The following is a 10,190-nucleotide window of genomic DNA, read 5'->3' on the forward strand; positions in this document are numbered from 1 at the left end:
CTTTGAGCTGCTGCAGCGCGTGGGGGCCGGGACCTATGGCGACGTCTACAAGGTGCGCCCGGCGGCTGGTCGGGCGGGAGAGCAGAGAGGAGTGTGCCGGCTCCGCACCCTGTCGCGGGATCCAGCCCCTGCCCCGCCCCCCTCCTCATCCTGCTTCTCCCCTCCACCCCTGCAGGCCCGCGACACGGTCACGTCCGAACTGGCCGCGGTCAAGATAGTCAAGCTAGACCCAGGTGAGGGCCCGGGGCCAGGGCCTCCGCGCCCGAGGGAGGGCAGAGAGCCGGGCGGCACGGTGTGAGGGGCGAAGAGTTGACATTTCCAAGACACCCCCGCCCCCCAGAGGCAGGCCCCTGGAGGTGCTGTCGCTTGGCATCTGTCTGGCTCAGAGGAAGGAAGCACTCTGTGCCCATTTGCAGATGAGGGCACTGAGTTAGGGTGATCCTTCTACACCCTGTGTTCCCCAGGGGACGACATCAGCTCCCTCCAGCAGGAAATCACCATCCTGCGTGAGTGCCACCACCCCAATGTGGTGGCCTACATTGGCAGCTATCTCAGGTGAGGCTGCTTATCTCCCTGCCCACCCCCAGGCAGCGCCTGTGTGGCTCTGCCGTGTGCCCACCCCAGCTCTGTGTGCCCCCAGGAATGACCGCTTGTGGATCTGCATGGAGTTCTGCGGAGGGGGGTCCCTGCAGGAGATTTACCACGGTGAGGGCCAGGACTCCAGGCCCCAGAGGGCCACAGGCTTCTTCCCATTCCTACCCCAACACAGGCCCTGAACTTGGGCCCCTCTCCACTCAACGGCTGTGTGACCTTGAAAGAAACACTACCCTTCTCTGGGTTCTGTATCCTAGACTGTGCAAGGAGGGGATGTGGCCAACACTTCTTTCACCTTAGCAATGCCTGCTGCTTCTCCCACCCAGAGTGGCCTGAGAGGGCTCAGCATATCCCCAGACCCCCCACGACACCCGTTACCCCTTCCATTTCAGCCACTGGGCCCCTGGAGGAACGGCAGATTGCCTATGTCTGCCGAGAGGCACTGAAGGTAGTAGCACCCCAATCCCCAGGAGCCGTGGCAGGGAGCCCAGCTGGCCAGTGGGGGGGGGATGTGGGGGGGGTGGAGTACCTCAGGCAGGGCTGGCCTGAGGGGCTGTGAGTCCTGGGGGAAGGGGCCCCAGCCCTGTTGCCGGAAGCAGCCCATTTCCCTCTTGGCTCAGCCACTTCCTGTTTGGGGAGAGGGGAGGAGGAAGCGGCTTGGGTGGGGGGCCCCAGTCCTCAGAGGGTATTTCGGAGAGGTGGGATGGTGCTGGGAGCTCTCAGTGGCTCCTCTTTGTCCCCAGGGGCTGCACCACTTGCATTCTCAGGGGAAGATCCACAGAGACATCAAGGTAGGGGTCTGGCCTAGGGCATCAGAGGAGGGGGCAGGAGGCTCTCAGGAACACCAGACACCATTCTCTCTCCTCCATTCCCACAGGGAGCCAACCTTCTCCTCACCCTCCAGGGAGATGTCAAGCTGGGTCAGTACCTCTGGGACACAATTAGGGTGAGGGTTCCATGGGAGCTCCGGATGTCTTAGAGTCTGCATTCAAGTCTTGGGTGTCTTTGGGCAAGTCACTTTAGCTCTTAGGCTTCAGTTTCCCCACTGATAAAATAGAACAGTCCCCCCTTCCTGCTTGAAGTTGTGGTTGGGTTTGTATGGAGTCCAACAGGGCACCCAGCATGTTGTCAGAGATGGAAGGTGGTTGACTCCTCCCAGGAGGGGGACCTGGCCTTGGCAGTTGTGGCTGAACTTGGGCTGCCTGCTCTCTGAGCCCTGCCAGGTGCATCCTGAGCCTGAGCCCTGGAGGTGGGTGGGGTGTGGCAGTCAGAGGGAGGATGAGAGTAGCTCTTTCTCCCTGCAGCTGACTTTGGGGTGTCAGGCGAGCTGACGGCATCTGTGGCTAAGAGGAGGTCTTTCATTGGGACTCCATACTGGTGAGGCTGCACCGTGGGCTGAAGAGGTGGGGGCCACAAGTGGGGCACTTGGCCATCCCATCTGTGACCCTTCTTCTAGGATGGCCCCAGAGGTGGCCGCAGTGGAGCGCAAAGGTGGCTACAACGAGCTGTGTGACATCTGGGCCCTGGGCATCACTGCCATCGAGCTGGGCGAGCTACAGCCCCCTTTATTCCACCTGCACCCGATGAGGTCAGTCGAACACTTGCCCTTTGCCTGACCCTGAAGGCCTTGCTGACCCTTGACTCCTGACCTTGTGCTTCCACAGGGCCTTGATGCTCATGTCCAAGAGCAGCTTCCAGCCCCCTAAGCTGAGAGACAAGAGTCGCTGGTGAGAGCCCGTGTCCCTTATTGGGGTCCCCTTTTCAGCCGGTCTGCACGGGGGTGGAGGAGCCTTCTGCCAGCTCCCGGGGTGCAGCCTCAAGAGCCTTACCCTCTCTGGGCCTCCACAGGCCATCTGTGGGAGGGGCCCAGGAAGCTGTGATCAGGAAAGAAGGGTGGATGGTTGATGACGGAAGAGCCTCCGTGTCGTAATAGCAGCATTGCTCAGGCCGGCTGCCCTTGGCCTTAGGTTGGCTCCTTCCTGGGCAGGACCAGCAGACTCTTCTGGAGTGACGGCAGGGGACAGGTGGCAGAATGCCCTGCATGAGGGCTAACCTGGGCCTGGGGTGTGGGGGCTCTTGTGCCCACTAGGACCCAGAATTTCCACCACTTCCTCAAGCTAGCCTTGACCAAGAATCCCAAGAAGAGGCCAACAGCCGAGAGGCTTCTGCAGGTGGGAGGCAGGGGATGGGGCAGGGGCAGGGGCAGGGGCAGGGGGCTCGATGCTTGAAAGCAAGGGCCTGGGGGCCAGGGACCAACCTGAGCCCTCCTCAATCCTCCAGCATCCATTCACAACCCAGCAGCTCCCTCGGGCTCTCCTGACACAGCTGTTAGACAAGGCCAATGACCCCCACCTGGGCACCCCTTCCCCAGAAGACTGTGACCTGGAGGTAAGTGAGGGGAGCTGGGGAAACAGGTTTTGGCCTGGCCTGGTTGTAAGGCAGGCAAAGATAATATAGGTCAAGGCCCCTTTAAGTGGCAGCACAGGGAGCTTCCCTCCAGGTGAGCCACCCATTAGGAATCTTCCCTGAGCCGGTCTGGCCTCCCTGTACTCCCTTTCGATAGGTTCCTGCCCTTGGCCAAGGCTGACCATGACCCTCGCTTAGCCATCTTCTGCTTTCTGTGTGATTTTTGGCCAGTTATTTGCCTCTGTGTGCTGATTTTCTCATTAGTGAAATGAGGGTGCCATTTAATCTCATAGTAATCTCAGAATTGTGACAAGAAAACACGTCGATGTGTGTGAAGCACACCTGGTGTGAAGTGAGTACCAAGTGTGTGTCTACTATTTGTGTTCTTTCTTAGACTTACGACATGTTTCCAGACACCATTCATTCCCGGGGGCAGCACGGCCAGGCCGAGAGGACCCCCTCAGAGATCCAGTGTGAGTCAGTGGTGGGGCGGGAGGCTGAGTGTGGGGCTTTGGTGGGTGAGCTGTGTGTGTGGTCTTAGCTGGGGGCCTGAGTATGCGGTTTTGGTGGACGGCGACGCGTGTGGATTTGGTGGGGCGGTTGAGTGTGTGGGTTTGATTGGGGGGCTGTGTGTGTAGATTTGGTTGGGGGCGGCTGAATGTGTGGATTTGGTGTGAGTGTGGGGGTGAGTCCTGAGACTCCACGCCCCTAACCCGGATACGCCGGGCCTCCCAGTTCACCAGGTGAAATTCGGCGCCCCACGCAGGAAGGAAACGGACCCACTAAATGAGCCGGTGAGGAAGCTGCCTGTGTGGGAAGGGTGGTCCGCAGGGGTTGGCTAGGGTGCATGTGCTATGCTAGAGGTCGAGCATCTCAAATCAAGGGTCTTTGAAGCAGTGGCAGCCTGGTCCTCGGGCCTAGGAAAGCTGTCCAAGCATGCCTGTCCCACCCAGGGACACGGAAGGCTGGGGCCTCCTTCCTGGGCCAAGTTCTTCTGGACAGTCATCTGGGAGGTGGCAAGGTGACCCTGCCTTTCTCAAAAGTGGTCCTGTCATGCACCAGATCCCCCCGCTCACCCCGTTCAGCGTGCTTCTCTCGGCCCGACTCTGCATCTGTCACTGCACCTGACTCATCGTCTTTCTCCTCTCCCACGGTCTCCTCGTCGGCATCTCTTCACCCCCACAAGCCTCAGTCCCTCGCGATCTCCGTCTCATCCTCTCTCGCTGTTTCTCTGTGTCTTTCACAGTCTCGTTGCCTCTCATTGTCTCTCTCACAAGTCTCCTGCCTGTTCCCATCTCACTTCCCGTCTGTTTGTCTGTCTTCTCTCGATCGCTCTCTCAACGTTGCCTTTCTGTCTGTCTCTCTCTCTCTCTCCATCTTTCTGACTCGGTTTCCTCACAGTGGGAGGAAGAGTGGACGCTACTGGGAAAGGAGGAGCTGAGTGGGTAAGTAAGGGAGAGGGAAGCTGCATGGGAGGGGTTGGGGACAGCAGAAAAGGCTGACCTCTGACCCCATCTCCTCCCTGCCCAGGAGCCTGCTGCAGTCAGTCCAGGAGGCCCTGGAGGAAAGGTGAGGGGCTGGGCCCAGGGGAGGCGTGGGATAGCCGGGCCTGGGCTCAGTCACTTATCACATCTCATTTCCCTCTGATTCATTTGCCGTAGGAGCCTGACCATCCGGCCAGCCTTGGAACTCCAGGTGCAGAGTGGACGGAAGCTGGAGCTGGGGATGGGGCAGTGCTGTGGGTAGCGCAGTTGGGGCGGGACCAGGTTACAGGGTAAACTGACCCTCCTTCCAGGAGCTGGATTCTCCAGATGATGCCATAGGAACCATCAAGCGGGCCCCCTTCTTAGGGCCATCCTCCTCTGAGCTTCCGGCTGAGGACCCTCTATCGAGCCCCCCAGGTGAGTGCCAGGCTTGGGGGACCAGAAGGCAAGCCCAGAGTGGGGACCGGGGCCGGAATTCACATTGGGTCTGTGCCTGCAGGAACCCCATCCCCGCCTCTCCTAGGCCCTGACAGCCCCCCGCTTCTCCCCACCTCCTGGGCCACCATGAAGCACCAGGAAGATCCCGAGGTGAGGGGGTGCTACAGGGAGACTGGGGAGCTGGGAGGCCAGGGGTGTCATGTCAGCCCTGACTCCTCCCTTCCCTCCCAGAGATCTTCTTGCCACGGGCTCCCGCCGACCCCCAAAGTGCACGTAAGTGTTTTCCCCACCACCTCGCAGCCCTGCACCCACTGCCCCTGTGCTTCCTTACCGGTCTCCTGCCTCCTCCCCAGATGGGTGCCTGCTTCTCCAAGGTCTTCAACGGCTGCCCTCTGCGGATCCATGCTGCTGTAACGTGGATTCACCCTGTCACCCGGGGTAGGCCAGGGGCAGGAGGAAGCGAGAGTCTGGGACTCCTCAGCTTGGGCCAGGGGGCGTGACTGACCTCTGACCCCATACCCAACCCTGCAGATCAGTTCCTGGTGGTGGGAGCCGAGGAAGGCATCTACACTCTCAACTTGCATGAACTGCATGAGGATACACTGGAGAAGGTGAGGCCCGGCTGGCCGTGGAGGGCGGAGGGCCTTGGGGGGCCCTGGTGTGCTGACCCCCTGTCCATCTATCGCTCTGTGGCCTCCAGCTGATTTCACATCGCTGCATCTGGCTCTACTGTGTGAATAATGTGCTGCTGTCACTCTCAGGTACAAATAGGGGCAGGCATGGGGTAGGACAGGCAGGGGGCGAGACAGGCAGGGGGTGCACCCTGCCCGTCAACCCTCTGAGTTCCCCTCTCCCCCTCCCTGGCAGGGAAATCCATGCACATCTGGGCACATGACCTCCCCGGCCTATTTGAGCAGCGGCGACTACAGCAACAGGTTCCCCTGTCCATCCCCACCAACCGCCTCACCCAGCGCATCATCCCCAGGTCAGGGGCCCGGGGGGAGCCTGGGTGTGTGGGGCGGGAGGGGGGCGGCGTGAGGGGAGAGGAGAGCAGGGGGAGGCAGAGCGGCAGAGCCAGAGTTGGAATATGGCCTTGCCTGTCACTGAGACCTTAGGTCTCAGACGTGTTGTGATCTTAGACATGTCTCTTTGCCTCTCTGAGTCCCGTTTCTTCATTGGTCAATGCAGCTGACGGCCTTCCCTACCCCTGGTCCAGGGGTTTTGGGAGGCAAGAAGGAGACAGTGGATATGAAAGGGCTTTGCGGACTGTGGGAGCTGCGGTCGTTAGGATGGGGGGCAAATGTTTACTGAGCGCTTAGTGTTCACCAGGTCTCATGCTGGGCTTGGAGACAGTGAGACAAATGAGCCCTTGACCATGAGCACCTGGTACTGAGGTGAAGTAGAGGGAGAGCTGGGCGGGGCGGGGCGACCTCAGAGGGGTCAGGCGAGCATGTGGAGTTTGGAAGTGCGCAGAGGTCGTCCAGGCAGACGAGTTAGGGAACAGTCTTTCAAGCCCAGGGAAGGACAAGTGCGAATGCATGTCGGTCACCCAGGGAATTATAAGGTGTTTGGCCTAGGGGAGGAGGGCAGAGCAGCCCTAAGCATTCTAGAAGGACCCCTCTGTGTGTCAATCAGGGTTCTTCCTGTTTCAGGCAGTGAGGTGATTCAACTCACTGGCTTAAGCACAAAAGGGAATGTAATGGCTCCTGTAACTGAAGGTCCAGGAGTAGGGTCAGCTGCAGGCCCAGCTGGATCCAGGTGTAAAGGGTATCATCGGGAACCTTTCTGCTTCTCTGGGCTGTTTTCCTGTTGTCGCCTTCATGCTCACATAGGTTTTCCAGGCAACTGATGGGTGCCCGTAATTCCAGGCCAGCGTTCCCCTCGCTGAAACCCTGTGGAACCAGAACCTCTGTTTCTAAGTAATTCCCACGAAAGTCTGGGGGCCAGTTCTCATTGGTCTGGCTTAGGTCCATTCCCACCCCTGAGCCAGTCTCTGTGGGCAGGGCACGAGGAGCTTGGGGGGCCAGGCCTGGGTGCTCTCTCCTGGAGCTACGGGACTGGAGAGATGAAAACAAGAGACATCTGCTGGCCAGCTGTAGTAATGGTGGGAAGGATGAAGTGCAGGAGGAGGCTGAGGACACCTGGAAAGGAGGCCGGCACAGTGACCTGAGATGATGGGGCTGTGGTATGGTGAGAACCGGACAGAATCAAGCAGTATTGAGGAGGTGGCATTGACAGCATTTGAGGACTGGTCAGATCGAGCGTGAGAGAGAGGGAGGGTTTGAGAGGCCTCCAGAGGAGCAGATTACGGCATGTGTTTTATGAGGCGCCCGGGGAGATGTCCAAGTTAGAGTCCCTCCTTTGTTCAGCACGTATCTCCACTCGGCACCTGCTATGTGCCAGGCAGCGTTCTAGGTGCATGAAATACATCTGTGAACTAAGAGACCCTTACGTATTCCAGACTTGTCGAGAGAGGCGGGCAAACAGTCCACATAGAAAAGGAGTGTATTCTGCAGTGATGCATAGAGGGGAGAGTGCTGTGTGACGAGCTGGAGGAGGGCCCAGGTGCGTGGGCCATGGATTGTGGTTTTAAACCAAACCGGATGTTCAGGAAGGACCTCGCCGAGATGCTGCTGTTTGAGCAAAGATGTGGAGGAGGTGCTGGAGCAAACCCTGCAGATATCTGGAGGAGGGGCATTCCAGGAGGTGGGGACGTCTCTGCAAAGGCCCCGGGGCAGGAGCAGGCTTGGCCTGTTTGAGGACCAGTAAGGAGCCTGGTGTGGCCACATGGATGAAGTGAGAGAGAGAAAATCTAGGAGGGTCCTGCGGACTCAGCGAGGCCTTTGACTTTGACTCGGAGCAGCCTGAGGGCCACTGCAGAAGTTACGTGGGCTGAGATTTTCATCGGGTCACTGTAGCTGCTGTGCTGGGAACAGACTGCAGGGGATGAGTATAGAAGCAGGAGACCTGTCAGGAGGCTGCTGCAATAATCAGGTGAGAGGTGACGGTGGCTTGGGACAAGGGTCGCAGTGAAAGAAGTGAAAAGTGGTCGGATCCTGGTTTTATTTCAAAAATGGAACCGACAGCATTTCCTGACTCCTAGGTTTTGGCCTAGGCAGCGGAAGGATGGCGCTGTCATCAGCTCCGGGTGGAACAGAATTCAGTATTGTCACGTTGAGTTTGTACACGTGGGACTTCCGTCAGCCATTGGCTGGGTGGGGCTGAGTTCCAAGGTGGGTGGCCGGACTGTGGGCTTATGGATTTAAAACGACACTGTGATGACCAGGTGGGTGTTGGGAGCCCATGGGCCAATGGCTACAGCAGCTGGGGAGATTGGGGACCCAGGTTTATCCTGCCCCGTGTGCACTCGAGGACCGCATCTGGAGGCCTGGCCTCAGGGCAGGGCCTCCTGAGCTCAGTCCCCAAGCCAGTCTTTGCTTTGGCCCAGGATCTGTAGCACACAGGCCATCAGTGCCTAACAAGTCACAGGCAGCTTTGGGCGTGTGTTTGGGAAATCGTGGAGTCCCAATGTCCACTTCAAATGTAAACAGTGGAGAACCAGAATTGTTTGGAGGGAAAAAACAATACAGAAATCTCTGTCTCATCTGAAAGGCCAGTTAGGGAAAAGTAGGAGGAACAAGGGAAGGGGAAAAGTGAGGACAGAGGGGCAGACAGACAGACAGACAGAGAGGCAGGCGTTGGCTTCCTTGGCGGGGCCCACATCCTGCCCGAGGGCACAGACGGGGCCTGGGTCACTGGGAGGAGGTGGCTGGGCTGCTGACATGTACCCCTGTTCCCAGAGGAAGAAACAAGCTCATAAAGTCAGTAACCTGGACAAGGTTGGGGGACAGCCAGTAACCTGGACAAGGACCCCTACCTCTTCCCAGGCACCAAGGTGAGCCAGCTACTGGCTGCACATGGCCGTAGCCTCGGCTGAAGCAGCTGCGGGCAGGCTGTTGCCCTTTTCCTGCGAGTCTTAATCTCTGGGCCTGTTTGCCGGCCCATGACACGGGGCCACGTGGCGCGGGGATGGGCTATAAGCACTTGGGTGCCTGGAGGAGCTGGAGCCAGCATCAGCTCCCAGCCCGTCCATGCCCTCATTTCTTCATTCATTTCTTCATTTATACCCTGCTTTTGCCGAAAAAAGAATTTTCAATGACTGGAAATAGGTGTGAAAGTAATAATGGAGTATGATAAAAGCCAGCCCTTTGCGAGTGCACGCGATGTGCCAGGCTCTGCTGTGAGCCCGTCCCCATATTAACTCATTTAATCCTCACTGCGACTCTCTGAGGGGGGTACCACTGTCATCCTGTCCTGCAGATGAGGAAATTGAGTGTGGAGATGTTAAGTGACTTGCCCAAAGTTGCAGTTAGAGGGACTTCTATGCTCCAAACCCCTGGACTAGACAGACACTCCACGCTGTAGAGATGGGTGGCAGAGCTGTGAGGCCAGCTTCAGACCCTGCGCCCTTCACAGCTGTGTTACAGGGCAAGTTGCTTTGCCTCTCCCAGCCTCAAGTCTCTCACCTGTAAGGCAGAGAAGATAAAGGCTCTGTAGGGGCCTTGCCCCTGGAGGGCACGTGTGACACATACTCTGGTTGTCACCCCTATAGGCGCTTCGCCCTGTCCACCAAGATTCCTGACACGAAAGGCTGCCTGCAGTGCCGCGTGGGTAAGAGCTGGGCCGGAAGGGTCCAGGGAGTGGTCGGGGCACAAACCCAGCCCGGTGCCCACTGCTCGCCTCTCTCGCAGTGCGGAACCCCTACACCGGCAGCACCTTCCTGCTGGCCGCCCTGCCTGCCAGCCTGCTCCTGCTGCAGTGGTATGAGCCGCTACAGAAGTTCCTGCTACTGAAGGTGTGGGGCGGGTAGGGTGAGGCCAAAGGGACCCTCGGGTGGGTGGCAAGGGACCTGGGGGGAGAAATGGAGACCTGAGCACCCCTCCTGCCCCCAGAACTTCTCCAGCCCCTTGCCCAGCCCAGCAGGGATGCTGGAGCCACTGGTGCTGGATGGGAAGGAGCTACCACAGGTGTGTGTGGGCGCCGAGGGCCCTGAGGGGCCTGGCTGCCGCGTCCTGTTCCACGTCCTGCCCCTGGAGGCCGGCCTGACGCCTGACGTCCTCATACCACCTGGTACGCAGGAGGGCTGGGGGGCTGGGCACGCGCACGCGTGTGTGTGTGTGTGTGCGTGTGTGTGTGTGTGTAAGCGTGTGTGTGTGTGTGTGTGTCTCTCTCTCTCTCTCTCTCTCTCTCTCTCTCTCTCTCTCTCTC

The 10,190-nt window shown here is 58.9% G+C and overlaps 1 protein-coding gene across 1 annotated transcript in view; it reads left to right on the forward strand.

Moving 5' to 3' along the window:
- Position 1: 1 nt before the first annotated feature.
- MAP4K2 (mitogen-activated protein kinase kinase kinase kinase 2) overlaps positions 2 to 10,190 on the forward strand; it is a gene marked incomplete at its 5' end in the record, with an annotated part of 12,554 nt that continues 2,365 nt past the window's right edge. Inside the window, 27 exons of the mRNA XM_015588689.2 lie at positions 2 to 52; positions 176 to 233; positions 465 to 555; positions 641 to 705; positions 987 to 1,042; positions 1,338 to 1,385; positions 1,472 to 1,514; positions 1,899 to 1,971; positions 2,051 to 2,182; positions 2,259 to 2,321; positions 2,684 to 2,765; positions 2,875 to 2,982; positions 3,395 to 3,473; positions 3,736 to 3,794; positions 4,402 to 4,445; positions 4,531 to 4,569; positions 4,662 to 4,695; positions 4,796 to 4,901; positions 5,008 to 5,072; positions 5,154 to 5,195; positions 5,276 to 5,360; positions 5,454 to 5,533; positions 5,623 to 5,683; positions 5,790 to 5,907; positions 9,535 to 9,593; positions 9,674 to 9,777; positions 9,875 to 10,052. Of these exons, the coding sequence (XP_015444175.1) occupies positions 2 to 52; positions 176 to 233; positions 465 to 555; positions 641 to 705; positions 987 to 1,042; positions 1,338 to 1,385; positions 1,472 to 1,514; positions 1,899 to 1,971; positions 2,051 to 2,182; positions 2,259 to 2,321; positions 2,684 to 2,765; positions 2,875 to 2,982; positions 3,395 to 3,473; positions 3,736 to 3,794; positions 4,402 to 4,445; positions 4,531 to 4,569; positions 4,662 to 4,695; positions 4,796 to 4,901; positions 5,008 to 5,072; positions 5,154 to 5,195; positions 5,276 to 5,360; positions 5,454 to 5,533; positions 5,623 to 5,683; positions 5,790 to 5,907; positions 9,535 to 9,593; positions 9,674 to 9,777; positions 9,875 to 10,052 (2,023 nt within the window). The remainder of the gene's footprint in view (positions 53 to 175; positions 234 to 464; positions 556 to 640; positions 706 to 986; positions 1,043 to 1,337; positions 1,386 to 1,471; positions 1,515 to 1,898; positions 1,972 to 2,050; positions 2,183 to 2,258; positions 2,322 to 2,683; positions 2,766 to 2,874; positions 2,983 to 3,394; positions 3,474 to 3,735; positions 3,795 to 4,401; positions 4,446 to 4,530; positions 4,570 to 4,661; positions 4,696 to 4,795; positions 4,902 to 5,007; positions 5,073 to 5,153; positions 5,196 to 5,275; positions 5,361 to 5,453; positions 5,534 to 5,622; positions 5,684 to 5,789; positions 5,908 to 9,534; positions 9,594 to 9,673; positions 9,778 to 9,874; positions 10,053 to 10,190) is intronic.

This window comes from Pteropus alecto, unplaced genomic scaffold, assembly GCF_000325575.1.
Source record: "Pteropus alecto unplaced genomic scaffold, ASM32557v1 scaffold43, whole genome shotgun sequence".
In the NCBI taxonomy this organism is placed as follows: Eukaryota; Metazoa; Chordata; class Mammalia; order Chiroptera; family Pteropodidae; genus Pteropus; species Pteropus alecto.